The 17028-nt window shown below is 44.8% G+C and overlaps 1 protein-coding gene across 2 annotated transcripts in view; it reads left to right on the top strand.

Annotated features, from left to right (window-relative positions):
- SYNE1 (spectrin repeat containing nuclear envelope protein 1) overlaps positions 1 to 17028 on the top strand; it is a 445623-nt gene that overhangs the window by 219401 nt on the left and 209194 nt on the right. For both annotated transcript variants that reach the window (XM_066248218.1, XM_066248216.1), the window contains 8 exons: positions 3810 to 3946; positions 4175 to 4352; positions 4825 to 5007; positions 9958 to 10101; positions 10805 to 10960; positions 12528 to 12692; positions 14384 to 14556; positions 16097 to 16250. In XM_066248218.1, the coding sequence (XP_066104315.1) occupies positions 3810 to 3946; positions 4175 to 4352; positions 4825 to 5007; positions 9958 to 10101; positions 10805 to 10960; positions 12528 to 12692; positions 14384 to 14556; positions 16097 to 16250 (1290 nt within the window). The remainder of the gene's footprint in view (positions 1 to 3809; positions 3947 to 4174; positions 4353 to 4824; positions 5008 to 9957; positions 10102 to 10804; positions 10961 to 12527; positions 12693 to 14383; positions 14557 to 16096; positions 16251 to 17028) is intronic.

Genomic DNA, 17028 nt, shown 5'->3' with positions numbered 1-17028 from the left:
CATAAATCAAACTCTTGTAAAAATGAAGATAAGAGGAGAGAAGAAGTTATGGCTCACCATGGAAACAGTTATTGTTGGGGCAAATGCTCTCCTTTCATGGGTCTGGTGTAAAGAGTTTGTAAGACTGTATTCAGCCATTGAGCCCGAGAAGTGGCCTGTGGGTAGAGGCATAAATAGATAGTCATAACTGTCTTCCTGCCAGGGAATTATTTTCAACAATTACATGATTGAATTTATAACATTGAGAGAAACGTTTGGTAAGGTCCTAAAGCACAGCTAATAGTTTCCCCCTGATTAGCTCTGCTGTGTGCGGTTTTAGCAGCTGTGCATGAATTAACCCGTCTGTCCGCAGGACTCCTGTGTCATAGCAGGACTCCTGTGTCATACTCGAGGGTTGCCTTCCGGACATTTTTTTTTAAAACTAATGGCAGCTCTTTCAGAATGAGAGAGAAGACAGCGTGAAAGGGATAGTGAAGAATGGCAGCAGCTTGAGATCCTCTTTCTTTCTTTACTGTGAAATGGTATCTTAGAAATTTTTTTTTATTTGCTGTTTAATAATGCTCTGAATCATGGATGTCCTTAAAAGGAAATTTTAGTAAACTTCTCTGTATCTATTTATGTTATCAACATTTCAAAATAGCTTTAGCCAGTAAGAAACTCATGTAGTATAAATATTTCCAACATTGTCTTGTTTTAAATCAGTTATTTGGGGCAAAATATAGCACTCCGCAAAGCAAAACTTCATAATCATCTCTTTATGCTATTTTATTTATAATGTCTCTAGGTTCTATATATATATATATATTTTTTTTTCTGATGCCTTTCTTGTCCTTTAGGCTTAAGCACTAGGATAAAGTATAGGAAGCAGTTCTGTAAAACAGGGACAGGAAGTTGGGGATTATTTCACGCGGTCAGTATTATTCACTCTGATATCAAAAAATATGTTAAAATGTTTTGGTTCTATTTCGTTTTCCTTCTTTTCCCAATCATTAATATGAGTGGAAATTTTAAAAAGAAAGATTTAGTGATATTAAATCATATTACTATTCTGAGCTACCATTATTTTTTTTTATATTGATACTATGAATGAAAATAGTAGGCGAGGTCCACAGAAAGGTAATACAAAAGTAAATACAGGTTTTTAACAGTACAAACAACTCCAACACAATAGCCCCCTGCTTTGATCTATTTCCAGGTTTGACTCCAGGGCTCATGGTTTTGATGACAATTACTACATCACCTCTAAACACTCAGATTTACTCTTATTCTAATAATGATATTTTTATTGAAAAGTGGGGATAATAAAAAAGAGAAATGATAATTTTGTGATGGGATAAAGGTCTTAGCTAATGCTATGGTGGAAATCATTTCACAATATGTAAATGTACTAAATCAAGACGTTGTACAGCTTAAACTCACAACGTTCTGTGTCAATCATATCTCAGTGAAGCTGAGAGCAATCTTTCAACTTTTAAAAAATAGAAATAATACTCTTGTTACAATGAAAGCATAGGAACGTTTTAAAGAATAATGAATTTGCTAGGGCTCTTGTGGCTTTGTTTTGCTGTTAGGAAGGACTTGACATTGTTAGCAATCATCATCATAATCATGAGCCTTCACAAGTATTGACTTTCTCTTCTGCAATTAAATGATGGTTCTCAAGAAATCTTTTAAATAATAAAAATGGATTATTATCTAGAGACTGTTTAAAATCTTGTCACAAAAAATATCTTGTTTACTGTTTTTGCAACACTTGTATCTCTTAATATCCATGGGCGATTATTAGTGTTGGAAATTTAACAATTTTTTTAACCTGCATAAAGTTCAGGGGGAAAATGCACTCCAGGACTTAACTGAAACATGAGTACATAACCTGGCATTTCTATAATTAAAGATTCTAATAATAAGCTTTAATTTATAATGAAATTGGAGAAAAAATGTTAGTGTAAAATATTGGTCAAAGCTTTTCATTTTTGATAGCACCTCATGTATAAATGACTCATTTGAATTGGTGGGGTGTTCTATTTACTTCTTTAGTATGTGGTAAGTTTCTTTGGTTCTTATAATGGCCTTTTTAAAATAAAAGATTGAATATAATGTAAAATAGTAGTTACTAGTCTAGCATTTGGAGTCTCGGGGAGAAACTTTCTAAGTCTTATTTATTAATTTTGTAAATAAAAATGTTTTCGATGGCTCTAACCCCACACTGAGCTAAGTAAAGAAGTTTAAAGCTAAGAGAGCACCATCCCTCTGCTCAGAGCCACGGTGCAGGTGGGAAGGCCAACAAGTTCAAAACCAGTGGAACACTCGGTAGTGATGAGTGTCAAGAGGAGCAGTGTGTTCTCAGTGAGAAGCCCCGAAGAGCTGGGAAGGAGGGCAGACAATCCTTAGGGGAGTCTTGGTTGGAGCTGAGTCTTGAGGTATGGTTACAGATTGACCAGATCTGTTCGGTGGAGGAATGACACCAGGGTATAGAAGTACTGAGGAACCAGGAAACATCAGGAGAGAAGACTAGGGAACTGGACTCAAATGAAGAGGATCTTGTGCTGTTCTAGAGCGAAATGACAAAGATGTAAATGGGTCTGTGATAGTCAAGGGGCAAAGGTAGCTGATTAAAGGAGTTCTCTGAAACACAGAACAGACCAAAGCTCATTCGCTCTTGCCTAGAGTGAGAAGGGGAACAGGCAAGGCTGTGCTGATGCTTAGTTTTCTGATTTAGATTAGTTGGAAGGACAGTGGTGTCATTTACTAGGATGAAGAATGCCACACAGACCTGGTTTGTTGAGAGGCGTGGTTTTCCCTACAAATCTAGGCCGCCTCACGATAAATATCTCTGAGAATAAAAATAGTAACAGCAGTAGCTCTCAGATTACTCATTTTCTTGTCCCTCTTCTTTAATTATTGTTGTTATTATTATTATTATTTACCTTGGTGATACCATTATTCATGCAATCTCATTTAAATATTTGGGAGTTGTTTACCTACTGCTTGTACTTATAAAGTATATCAGTGTGCCAGAAATTGTGTAAGTGTTTGGCACTCATGATGTCATTTGCTCCTTGTGTGACAATACTTTGTGAAACTCTGTGGCCCATGGTCTGGATTTCAGAGGTGTAGTTGTTAAGTCTCAAGATTTTATATTTGGATTTGATATTCACAGTACTGTGATTATTCACATGCCTCTCTGATCCATTAAACTGTGAGCTCTTCAAATACAAGAATCATGCCCTTAGCCATGTTGGTGGTGTGGTTTCCAGAATTCAGCAAAATGATTCGCACATGGTAAACATCTAGGAAATATTTGATGACTGTGAGAATGAAACTATGAAGTGAATTACTGCTTAAATCAGACCTGTGGATTATAAGAATTTCTTAAAATAATTTTATATACTATGCAAGATCAATTGCTATATTTATGTACCAAAATAAGTGTTGCTTTGCTTTGAAATAGTTTCTCTTTAATTTTAAGCAGTATTCATATCTTTTGATGTCCTGGTCATACTGCTTTTAGACAATTTATGCTTTTTTCTCTTTTCTTTTTCTCACCCCACTTTAAGTTATTTGACCACTCGATCATTTGACTTCTTGGCAACATTTCATGCCAGAGTGCCTGTCCGTGACCGGGAAGAGACACAAATTAGCCACGTGATATTATTTGCCATGGGGAAAATGCCTCATGTCTTTACTGAATGTATATGTTGGTCCTTCCATCACTAATAGTTTATACTGTGATCTATGTATTTACAGTATGAAGATGTGGAAATTACCTAGTGTCAATGCTTACCCTCTGTCTTGTTATTTCTGAATAGGAGACACTGGAAGCTCTACAAAAAGCAGAGCCTAAGACGGAGGATCTCAAGTCTCAGCTGAATGAGCTGTGTCGGTTTTCCAGAGACCTGAGTACATACAGTGGAAAAGTTTCTGCCTTGATTAAAGAATATAACTGGTGAGCACGAAACTTACTGGTATTTGAAATCTTTTCATACAAGTAAGAGGCTAAAAGGTTTGTATATTTTAAGATGTGATTTCAATATTAATATAATTTAATCATTAGATACATGACTAAATGACACGAGTGCATACTCTAAGAGTTGTTGATTCTATCACATGGTATTTTAATATTTTTAAAATCATTTTTTTTCCTTCCATTAAATGCTTCCAACCATGGTTTTAGTCTTTGTTTGCAAGCATCCAAGGGCTGTCAGAATAAAGAGCAGATTCTACAGCAAAGATTTCGAAGAGCCTTCAAGGATTTCCAGCAGTGGTTGGTTAATGCAAAAATCACTACCGCCAAGTGTTTTGATATACCTCAAAATATTAGCGAAGTTTCGACAAGTCTTCAGAAAATACAGGTAAGAATGTTATTAATCCTATTAATGGAGCTTAAATGAATTTTAAAAGTGCCTCTAGATCATTGTAGAAGCATATTTAAATTTTGCTTAAGAAAAATTTCAAATAAACCTTTGTGTGAAATGACTGTGTACATGGCAAGAAACTAATCCATTTGTATAAATGCATGCTTTTATATATATTATATATATGTATATTAGTAGGGATTTAGGATATAATAAAAGCTCTTTCTATGTGACATTGTGCCTGAGCATTCTAAGTGGAATATTTTTCATTTAATTTTTGTGGTAACCACGTCAGGTACGTAAGATTATTATTCCCAGTGTGCAGATATGATAAAAGAGTCTTGGTCACTTTATATATACAATAAAAATTGTTTGTTCCTTCTCTGTGGTTTTGAGAAAGAAGTAAAAAATCAATGTGTTTAAAGCCGAGAGCATTTTACTATGCCTACTCTTACATTTTTCTTTATAGGAATTTTCATCAGAAAGTGAAAATGGACAATACAAACTAAACACGATGCTTTCTAAAGGGGAACTTTTGTGTACTCTGTTGACCAAAGAGAAAGCTAATGGTATCCAAGCCAAAATGGCAAATGCAAAAGAAGACTGGAAAAATTTTCATTCAAACCTTCACCAGAAGGAATCCACCCTAGAGGTATAATATAAGCAACTTCGTGGACACTTCCTATGTTGATGGTTGTTTGTGGTGTCTTAGTTAAGCCACACTCTCCATGTGTCTAAGTGCCCTTTTCAATGATGTCAGTCACCCCTCTCTGAATATAAATGAATAACTAGGTAATTCCAGGAAACAGTGTGATGCTAGCAGTATGAGCCACACTGAGGAATTAGGCAGTTTCTTGCAGAGTAGGGCCTATTGTCATAGACCATAAAAAACAACTGGTTTTAATTTTTTTTTTTTTCTGAAGCTGGAAACAGGGAGAGACAGTCAGACTCCCGCATGCGCCCGACCGGGATCCACCCGGCACGCCCACCATGGGGTGACGCTCTGCCCACCAGGGGGCGATGCTCTGCCCATCCTGGGCGTCACCATGTTGCGACCAGAGCCACTCTAGCGCCTGAGGCAGAGGCCACAGAGCCATCCCCAGCGCCCGGGCCATCTTTGCTCCAATGGAGCCTCGGCTGCGGGAGGGGAAGAGAGAGACAAAGAGGAAAGCGCAGCGGAGGGGTGGAGAAGCAAATGGGCTGCTTCTCCTGTGTGCCCTGGCCGGGAATCGAACCTGGGTCCTCCGCACACTAGGCCGATGCTCTACCGCTGAGCCAACCGGTTTTAATTTTAAGCGTATCACTTAATCTTTGATTTGAAATCCCTTAATTTTGGAAGTTGTTCTTGGTGAGTGAATAGAAATATCTCTGTAAGGCTACAAAATGCTATGGCTGAGAAGGCATATTATATAACTCATACAAATATCAAGTTGTATATTTTAGGCATTACAATGTTTATAACAATTTTATTTTATCCAGAGACAACCTAAGTTGAATTTGTTATAACATAATTATTACTACAGTGCAATTACTTTTGTTTTATAAAACCATCTGTTTTGTGTACCAACTCTTCTCTTAAAGGAAAATTTAGAGACATAAAAATTATTTTTTTTCCTTTTAAAACAACACTTCCTGGCAAAATAGATACTTAATTTAATTATGGCCATATTCATGGGGGATAGAAAAAAATAATAGGAATTTTTTTTTTTTTTGTATTTTTCTGAAGCTGGAAACGGGGAGAAACAGTCAGACAGACTCCCACATGCGCCCGACCGGGATCCACCCGGCACGCCCACCAGGGGCGATGCTCTGCCCACCAGGGGGCGATGCTCTGCCCCTCCGGGGCATCGCTCTGCGGCAACCAGAGCCACTCTAGCGCCTGGGGCAGAGGCCAAGGAGCCATCCCCAGCGCCCGGGCCATCTTTGCTCCAATGGAGCCTTGGCTGCGGGAGGGGAAGAGAGAGACAGAGAGGAAGGAGGGGGGGAGGGGTAGAGAAGCAAATGGGCGCTTCTCCTATGTGCCCTGGCCAGGAATCGAACGCGGGTCCCCCGCACGCCAGGCCGACGCTCTACCGCTGAGCCAACCGGCCAGGGCCTAATAATAGGAAATTAATACTAGAAAGAGAAAATGTGTGCTTCCTCGGTTCTTTCTCGGTGCAAGAGCACTGCAGCTTTCCTTTGGGACGGTGGCTGCTGGTCTTTCCCGGCAGGCGTCCTCCGTTTAATAGGGAGTCAGAGTCACTGTGCAGTGCCTAGACATAGTTCAAAGCCAGGCACTCTGGCTTGAAGTGTTTTAGAAATACAGTCTCTTAATATAGGAGTTTGTGGGTGGTCACCGAAGCCATGGGAGAAACAATTGGAAAAGCAAACAGAATGCACACCCTCCGTATTATAGGAACTGTATGAGGGACTTTGGGAGTTGACCGACTTAATGTAAAGCTATCTTTGGTCTTGTTCCTCAGGCCCCTCACTCAGACCCTGTGATTTCGCCCCTTAGAGTAAGAACCCACTTTTTTTTTTGTATGACATTTCTGACTAGGCCTCTAATGATCTGCTGTGCAGTCCTGTCGAATGAAATTGCTGATCATGGTCTTTATTTTGCCCATTAGTGGCCCTTCGGGACCACAGTAATGGGGAGATGGAAACATCTTGAATTTATTGATTTCTTTAGTTCAGAGGTCGGGAACCTATGGCTCGTGAGCCAGATGTGGCTCTTTTGATGACTGCATCTGGCTCGCAGACAAATCTTTAATAAAAAATAATAATAATGTTAAGAATATAAAACATTCTCATGTATTACAATCCATTCATTTCCTACAGCTCATGTTAATGGTTGCGGTTGGCTGGAGCCAATCACAGGTATCCTCCTTGACAACAGCAAATTTTTATTGGATTATGTGTAATGTACACGGGTCATTGTATGGCTCTCACAGAATTACATTTTAAAATATGTGGCGTTCGTGGCTCTCTCAGCCAAAAAGTTTCCCGACCCCTGCTTTAGTTATTCAATAGATATTTTTTGAACACCTTGCATTTGCCAAGAACTATTCTAGGCTCTGGGGATGCAGTTGAGACTAATACAGAACAAACTTTCTACTCTCATGAAGCTTAAATTTGAGTAGAATACTCCAGAGCTTTCTTAGTATCTTACATTTGTGAAGCACTGTTAGTTTTCCAGGGCTTCCCCCTAGCTGCCCATCTCCCTGAGAGGTGACTGTGGCAGACACGCGTGTCCCCACACTGCGGGCACCCTGGGTCAGACACAGATGGGTCCTCGAGCTGTTCACCCACCGGCCCCTGCAGTCCTCGCTACTTCGATTTTTCATCTCACCTTTTTGGACTTGCTCTTTGGCAAGACTGCCTACAGCTCTAATTAATTTAAAAGCCTTTAGTTGGTAACAACATAGTAGCATAGATTTCAAATTCACTTTAGCATTTTTATAACTAATAGACAGTGGAGAGAGACAGCTTCGCTAAAATGAATGAGCACCATATAAAACTTGATGACCTACAGCTAAACAGCTACCAGTGCCTACAGCGTATCTACGGAAGCAGTTACAGCTTCCTTGTGTGATAAACACAGACCACTACTTGATATTTCCTATATCTTTGTGTATCAGAATAAACAAATGATTTATTAAAAGCTTAATAAGCACGTAAACCACATGCGATTTGGGTTGGCTAATGATTATTTGTATTTCCACAACAGTGTGTTCCAGTGTATTTCCACAACAGTGTATTTCCACTTAGTTGTGGGGACCAGACGCGTGTGCTTCAGAGCAGGCATGTGTGTGACAGACCAGGCGCGTGTGCCTCAGACCAGGTGCGTGTGTGACAGACCAGGCGTGTGTGCCTCAGACCAGGCGCATGTGCCTCAGGCCAGGCGTGTGTGTGACAGACCAGGCGCGTGTGCCTCAGGCCAGGCGTGTGTGTGACAGACCAGGCGCGTGTGCCTCAGGCCAGGCGCGTGTGTGACAGACCAGGCGCGTGTGCCTCAGGCCAGGCGCGTGTGTGACAGACCAGGCGCGTGTGCCTCAGACCAGGTGCGTGTGTGACAGACCAGGCGTGTGTGCCTCAGACCAGGCGCATGTGCCTCAGGCCAGGCGTGTGTGTGACAGACCAGGCGCGTGTGCCTCAGACCAGGCGCGTGTGTGACAGACCAGGCGTGTGTGCCTCAGATCAGACGCGTGTGCCTCAGGCCAGGCGTGTGTGTGACAGACCAGGCGCGTGTGCCTCAGACCAGGCGCGTGTGCGACAGACCAGGCGTGTGTGCCTCAGACCAGGCGCATGTGCCTCAGGCCAGGCGTGTGTGTGACAGACCAGGCGCGTGTGCCTCAGACCAGGCGCGTGTGCGACAGACCAGGCGTGTGTGCCTCAGACCAGGCGCGTGTGCCTCAGGCCAGGCGTGTGTGCGACAGACCAGGCGCGTGTGCCTCAGGCCAGGCGTGTGTGCGACAGACCAGGCGCGTGTGCCTCAGACCAGGCGCGTGTGCGACAGACCAGGCGCGTGTGCCTCAGACCAGACGCGTGTGCCTCAGACCAGGCGCGTGTGCGACAGACCAGGCGCGTGTGCCTCAGACCAGGCGCGTGTGCCTCAGGCCAGGCGTGTGTGCGACAGACCAGGCGCGTGTGCGACAGACCAGGCGCGTGTGCCTCAGGCCAGGCGCGTGTGCGACAGACCAGGCGCGTGTGCCTCAGACCAGGCGCGTGTGCCTCAGGCCAGGCGCGTGTGCCTCAGGCCAGGCGCGTGTGCCTCAGACCAGGCGTGTGTGCGACAGACCAGGCGCGTGTGCCTCAGACCAGGCGCGTGTGCGACAGACCAGGCGCGTGTGCCTCAGGCCAGGCGCGTGTGCCTCAGGCCAGGCGCGTGTGCCTCAGAGCAGGCATGTGTGTGACAGACCAGGCGCGTGTGCCTCAGGCCAGGCGCGTGTGCCTCAGAGCAGGCATGTGTGTGACAGACCAGGCGCGTGTGCCTCAGGCCAGGCGCGTGTGCCTCAGACCAGGCGCGTGTGCCTCAGGCCAGGCGCGTGTGCCTCAGAGCAGGCATGTGTGTGACAGACCAGGCGCGTGTGCCTCAGACCAGGCGTGTGTGCCTCAGACCAGGCATGTGTGCCTCGGGCCAGGCGCGTGTGTGACAGACCAGGCGTGTGTGTGACAGACCAGGCGTGTGTGCCTCAGACCAGGTGTGTGTGCCTCGGGCCAGGAGCGTGTGCCTAACGCCAGGCACGTGTGCGCGTGTGCCTCGGGCCAGGAGCATGTGCCTGGGACCAGGCGCGTGTGCTTCAGGCCAGACCAGCCCACTCTGTGATAAAGGACATGGCAACTGGTGGAAACGACACATGTGGGAGAAGTGGGTGTTACGTCTGAGTGGTGGATAATTAGAGAAGATTCAGTTTCTAAAAAGTAGGCAATAAAAAGCTCTTAAAGTCTGTTTAAAAAATAAGTGATACAGGCGCCAAGAGAAAGGGTCCAGTGTTCCAGACCCTGGGAACAGGAAAGGAAGGGGCAGGGGATAATAGGGCCGGATTGCTTGCCCAGTGAAAGACGTGGCACTTGCTATGAAAAGTTGTCTGTGTGCCTGATTTTCTCTGAAACCTCGCAGAACCTGAAGATCCAGATGAAGGACTTCGAGGTCAGCGCCGAGCCTCTGCAGGACTGGCTGAGCAAGACCGAGAGGCTGGTGCAGAGCAGCAGCGGCCGCCTGTACGACCTGCCGGCCAAGCGGAGGGAGCAGCAGAAGCTCCAGGTGACAGGACCCTGGGCCCGCGTGCCCCCGCCTGCGCCCCCGTCCGTGTGCCTCTCGTGTGCCCAGGCGCCCGCCGCGCACCCCGCTGTCAGATGATCCATGTGCCCTTTCCCTCGTTCTGGCAGATCTTGTGTGTTCCGGCTTTTCCTTTGAGGTGGACTTGTTTTTGTCCAGTAGTCTCTAGACCAGGGGTCTCAAACTCGCAGCCCGCCGAACAATTTTGTGCGGCCTGCAGACTAATCCACGAAGTTCAAAATATTTTGGATAAAATTAAGTAAGCCCAGAGGCCTACTTGTATTTTTTATTTCTCTAGCATCCTAGCTAGATATTAGCTTAGTTAACAGTAGTTGTGATGCGAACTACAGTTTCTGGTCGTTTTGTGAGACTGAGTAAACTGCATGTACGATTGTGCTTGTTGTACTGATTTTTTTTTTTGTTTTCAACTGCAGTGAGAAAAGTGTTGCGTAACAGTTGCCTTTTGTAGACCTAGTGCGGCCCGCCGAACGGCTGTGATCTTGCTCTGCGGCCCACATGCTGAGTTGAGTTTGAGACCCCTGCTCTAGACTGTGTGTAGCTTGGAAATAATCAGGCCTTCAGGGGCACCTGTACGGCTCACCGGCGTTGACATCCTTTGGGCCGGAGCTTCATCGTCGGCGATGTGCTTTCCCCAGCCTCTCACTCATAACTTGCTTGTGCTTTTCAGTCTGTCCTTGAGGAAATAAAGTGCTACGAGCCTCAGCTCCGCAGGCTCAAGGAGAAGGCTCAGCAGCTGTGGGAAGGACAAGCTGCCAGCAGGAGCTTTGTGCACAGAGTGTCGCAGCTGTCCGCTCAGTATCTAGCGCTAAGCAATTTAACCAAGGTAACGCCTGCTAAGTGCTGTGTGTGAGTGTGGGTCCGAGGCACGGACCTGGCGTCTGGGGAGGGGTGTGTGCAGGGGATCAGCTGGCGAGCCCAGGTCAGGAATGAGGCGTGTAAGTCTGTGCCCAGCCTTGCAGGCTGGTCTGTGATCTGTGCTGTGTCATCTCAGTGCGGTTGTCCAGACACAGCGAGAGGGAGGTCTCGAAGACTGAAGAGACTGCCACTCCCTAGGATTGCACAAAATATCCTCCTTTGTACTGAATTGGCATGTTCTCTTGAGCTTTTATTTTGAAAACTCATTGAGTAAACATAAGGCAAAATTCAGTTTGGGGCTTCAGGGATCTCAGATTAAATTACTTTAGAAAAACATAAATTCAAAGCAGCTTAAATTTTCATGGACTAAATAAAATGAGTTTGGGATTGTTGTGTGTTTTTTTTAAATTTGTCTAAATTCTTTGTATCCATTACATAGTCAAGGATGTGTTGATTGAGATTTTCTGTTCAATCAACAAAGCAGAGCTCAAAACTAACAATGATATGTTTAACTGATTAAATTACTTTTCTAACAGCTGAGAAACAATGAACTGGGATCCCACTCTAGATCATTTAGAGCGCCCAGCTCGTATGACACAGACAGATCTTGAACTTAGTGGGGCAAGCCTACTTTAAGCTTTATGTGGCTGTGACACTTGTTCCCTATATTTGTCTTTTGCATTTCAGATCTTAGAATGTAGGGTTCCTACTGTAATGTCGTCTTTCCTTTAATTTGGCATCCCCTGTTTTAATGTGGACTTTCTTCTGATTTGCTAATTTGGATCCTCAATAAACCATCATTGACACAGTCACACTAGCGCAGACTTCCAGTAAACAGACTATGGTTACACAACTGCTTTTCCTGTGAATAAGTTACTATTTTTGTCCTTAGAAAACTTGGCACATAAAATTAGAGTTAATTAAGGACATCTTTCTATTCCTTTGTCTTTATTTAGATACCAAATTTCAATAGATATTTGAATTCTTTAAGAGCAGTAAAACCACATTCATAAATTTCTGTGTTGGAGGTGAATTGTGATTAATAAACAAAATCATATTTATGGTCCCAACTTTTAAAATTTAGTGCTGTTGCAAAAGCTCAGATAATTAGTTTTTTTTTAGAACTCTTGCCAACAATGTAGACCATGTGGTATGAGTTGAGATCAATGTGATTATGTGAAAGCTAAAAACTGCTTTGCTTGGTCTCCAGGCAAGGCAGTAGGAAGAAATTTTTTTCTGATTCTTAAAAAACAATGTCACAACAGCCATGAAGAAAGATCACAGCTAAGTTGAGAGCCAGTAAATTGTGATTGTGGTCATTTTTTTGTCTGCTTTTTGACCCTGTGATCCTCACATTTCTACTATTTAGAAAGAGTTCCCACATCTCATAAATTAGTGCATCGTACCTCTGCTGTGTAGGAACCTGTGGCGATGGTGGTTATTTTATCCAAAAGTTAGCTTCACAGCGGGATTGGCCTCAGGCTGTGAGGTCTCTGTGGAATGGACGGCTGGAAACCCGTGCCTGTCATTTCCAGGAGAAGGTGTCGAGACTGGATAGACTTGTTGCAGAGCACAATCAGTTCTCACTCGGAGTCAAAGAGCTACAGGACTGGATGACGGACGCGGTCCACATGCTGGACTCCTACTGCCACCCGGCCTCCGACAAGAGCGTGCTGGACAGCAGGATGCTCAAGCTCGAGGTCTGCATCTCTGCAAAAATATCTCTCTCTGACGGAATCTGTTTTTCTCAAAATGTCCTAAATCTCAGCTCCCTGGGGTGTTCTGTCACACGCTCGGTCCAGGAAGTCTCGGAGCGCTCTGTTTGCCCAGGGCAGGCAAGCCTGAGCTCTCCTGGGTCATTGGGAACAGGTTCATACATAAATGCTTCACGCAATAAAATAAAAACCCAGATGTGGTTATTTGCTTGATAGCTGGTTAAGAGGCCAGTTTCAAATCACATCGCTGACACATTTGTTCTGAGAAAATATTTCGATGAATCACTTTATGGGGCAGGACATTTTTCATCCTGTTTGATTGACTTGCCTACTGTAGATCATTTAGCCAGTTCTCCCATTTCAATGTGTTAGTTCTCATTTCCATTCATGGTAAAATAATAATTCTTCACTCATTTGTCTCTCATTTATATACTGGGTATCTTCTAGGAGATTGTCATCACTCTACCTTTCCTTTTTTTTTTTTTTAAAGCAAGAGAGACGAGAGACAGAGAGAGGGACAGATTGGGACAGACAGCCAGGAAGAGAGAGAGAGATGAGAAGCATCAATTCTTCGTTGCAGCACCTTAGTTGCTCATTGATTGCTTTTTCATATGTGCTTTTACTGGGGGGCTCCAGCCAAGCCAGTGACCCCTTACTCAAGCCAGAGACCTTGGGCTTCAAGCCAGTGACCTTTGGGCTCAAGCCAGAAATCCTGCACTCAAGCCAGATGAACCCATGCTCAAGCCGGCGACCTTGGGGTTTCAAACCTTAGTCCTCTGAGTCCCAGACCGTCTCTCCACTGTGCCACCGCCTGGTCAGATGTCACTCTGTCTTATACCAAAGCTTCAAAAATGAATAAAATATAACCTTTGTCCTGAAGGATGTCATTGTCAGATGCTGGAGGCTGAGGCACAGAGGAGAATAGTAGCAGCTGGGGTTCTACTTGTGGTTATAGACAGAGTGGAACCGTGCAGGAGGGATGGCAGTGAGAGTCAACACCAGTTTCTCAAATAGCCTGACACTTGAGAAGGATGCCATGTGAGGAAAAGCCAGAATAAACGAACAGCATGGTGTCTGAGAGATTTCCAGCAGTCCCTTCTTGCTGTAGCAAAAACCAGTGGCCGTGAGCATAGCAGCTGAGTCTGTCACGGTTGGCCGGGTCCAGGTTAGGGACAGAGATGAGCTTCACCTGCGAGGTGATAGCCCCGTTCTGTAACTGTGATTCAAACTTCCTTCTCAAATAGAAAGAGATGCGTGCCTATGAAGAAATTGAAATATATAAATTAACATTAAAATATTACATGTCTTTCTTTGTTGGCCCAGAGGCCTTAACCTTGAGAAAGTTCTCCATCTTGTGACTTTTGAGAATTCATGATTTCTACTGTAGTCTATTTTTCTCTTCTTAAAAACCAGTATAATAAAACTTCATCGGAAAGAAGGGATTGTTCAGAGGAGAGTTGAGATTGCAAAGCCAGGGCCCCTTGGAGACCAGCGGGTGACAGGTCCTTGGTTACTAGATCACCACCAGGTGACTCTTTCACTTTTCACCTGATAAGCCCGAGAAAGCCAAGGCCCAACACAATTGCATATCATTCTACAACTTCAGGACTGAGATATTTAAAGCCAGGAATGTTAAACACGCAAGTGACAAAGGACTTCCGTATTTGCTTTTCCAGGCGCTATTATCGGTGAAACAGGAGAAAGAGATCCAGATGAAAATGATAGTGACCAGAGGGGAATCTGTCCTCCAGAACACCTCTCCAGAAGGCATCCCTGCCCTTCAGCAGCAGCTGCAGAATGTCAAGGACATGTGGGCTTCCCTTTTGTCTGCAGGGATCCGTTGCAAAAGGTAAGAGATATTAACGCCCACTACTGCAAAGCCATTGCTGGAAGATCATTATGATCATTCCGTAGCACATTGTTCTTGTTCCCGGGGGTTCTCTCTCTCTCTCTCTCTCTGGCTCTTTCTCCCCTGATTTCTCTCACCCTCCCCTTTCTTTTTTCTTTTTAGAACAAAGAAACTGGCAAGTACAATCTTGCATTTAGGTTACTTGTAATACTGTGCCTTGTTTAATACAATTACGTGTTTAGCTTGTCTCTTTCACTGCTTAAAAACAAAGGATAGGCCGATGTTTTATCAGGTAAAGATGTATTAGTTAAAGCCAAGTAGTTTCCTTGGGACATGGCCCCAGGAAACGCCAGTCTGGAGTGTGCAGGAGAGATGAGGAAGGGCAGGCAGCTGACTAAGAGCCCTTGGCAGTCGGGACTGAACCCTGCGGGCAGTGCCGGGAGCCAGCGTAGGACATGTGTCTCGGGGTTACCTCCCCCTTCCTGGGAGTCGGGCAGCTGCGGCTGGAGGATTTGTCACTAAACTTCCAGGAATCAAGAGGGCAGTTGCTGAAGGCTGCCCCGAGGGGCGACAATCCCTGGCCCTTCCTGCCTCCGTTGCCCTGAAGCTGAGAGGACACAGGACCCAGAGCATGCCCTCAGGCCCAGAGGGCACCCAGAGCATGGCCATAAGTGAGGCACCAATGACCAAGGGAGTTAAAAATAAGCCTTCGTATTGAGAGAAGGAAGTATTCAATTTATCTGTTAGAGAAATAATCAGGTTTTAGCAATTAGATCCATTCAGGAAATGTTACCCTTTTTCCCACTGTAATTCTCTGATTTTAAACCTCAGGTAAGATAGTTCATGCTTGTTCTTGCTCGGGCCTTCCTAACCCCCTTTTATTAATTCATTTTTTCCTCTTCGCTGAGCGTCCTGCTCACGTGGATGCAGTTAAGTACTGACTTTCTCCCTGCCCAGACTTGCTTGGCTCAAGAAACCCTCGATCGATCGGTGTGGGGGGATCTCTCCCCTTTGTGCCCTAGGCCTAGAGTAGTGTTTTCCAACCACCAGCCCGTGGACGGGTCTACCAGAAACTTCGTGCCTGTCCATGAAAGAGTTAACCGCCCTAGGGTTATATTCAGATTATAGACCCAATGGTCTTAGTAAAATTCTCTTATGCTCAGGGTGACTTCTACCTTAGTGGTCCCCAAAATAAATCTTTTCCATGCACCGGTCCCCAAGGGTAAAAAGGTTGAAAACCACAGCCCCAAAGCTCCTCCCAGTGCCTCCTGTGACCTCCCCACCGACTAGATATGATATCTGGTCCCACTCTCTGCCTGCTGTCCAGGACTTAACTGTTCCCGGCTTCCTGAGGCTGTGCCTGCCAGGGTCCCTGATTGGATAAGCCCTGGCCGTCCAGGCCACCCCAAGCCCACCCCGTCCTGATGTACACGTGCACTTCCTGCGGATGGAGGGACAGGGCGGGCGCGATGACAAGACGGACTTCTTGTCTTGACCAGGCTTGTCGGCATAGACTGTTGTCTTTTCAAATACCTTTCAGTCAACTCGAAGGAGCGCTCTCCAAGTGGACGAGTTACCAGGATGACGTCCGACAGTTTTCCGGCTGGATGGACAGTGTGGAAGGCAGCCTGAATGAGTCCGAGAGGCAGTACACGGAACTGCGGGAGAAAACCGCCGCTCTGGAGAAAGCCAAGGTGGGAGCCCCTCTCACATTCCGGTTGTTTTCCGAAGGGCTCCTCCAGAATGACACAGTCGTGCAAAAATGTGATTGCCTGGGCGATAAGATGTGGCTTTACACAGAAGAAAACTGTTTGGGGCTGGTACCAGAATTTCAAATAGCTTCTGAAACTAGGCTTTGGTTTGTGACTATTTTATTACGTGAGTGAAAATTTTCTCTTCCAGGAGAACCTCAGTGACCCGTGTTTTGTGATACAAATCTTTTAAAGTTTGGCAACATAGTATCTTTAACCTACTCATCATTAGGAAGTAAAAATGCTTTCTTTTTATCATATCCTTTTGTATTTCTACTTTTGTGCATTTTTCATAATCCTTATATTAGTACAGTACTACATGAAAGGTGTTTTTTTTTTATTATTATTCAGTGAGAGAAGAGGAATCAGAGAGACAGACTCCCACATGCACCCCGACCACCCATTAGGGGGTGATGCTCTGCCCATCTGGGGCATTGCTTTGTTGTTCAACAACCAAGTTCTTCTTAGAGCCTGAGGCAGAGGCCATGGAGCCATTCTCAGCGCCTGGGGCCAACTTGCTATAATTGAGCCATGGCTTCAGAAGGGGAAGATAGAAAGAGAGAAAAGCAAGAGGGGGAGGGGTGAAGCAGATGGGTGCTTCCCCTGACCAGGAATTGAACCCAGAACATCCACATGCCAGGCCAACATTCTATCACTGAGCCAACCATCCAGGGCCTACATGTAAAAGGTTTTTTTTTGTTTGTTTTTTTAACAGAGACAG

The sequence above is a fragment of the Saccopteryx bilineata genome, chromosome 12, assembly GCF_036850765.1.
Source record: "Saccopteryx bilineata isolate mSacBil1 chromosome 12, mSacBil1_pri_phased_curated, whole genome shotgun sequence".
Classification (NCBI taxonomy): domain Eukaryota; kingdom Metazoa; phylum Chordata; class Mammalia; order Chiroptera; family Emballonuridae; genus Saccopteryx; species Saccopteryx bilineata.
Note: the sequence above shows the minus strand (reverse complement) of the source record. Positions and strands in the feature narration are given on the sequence as shown.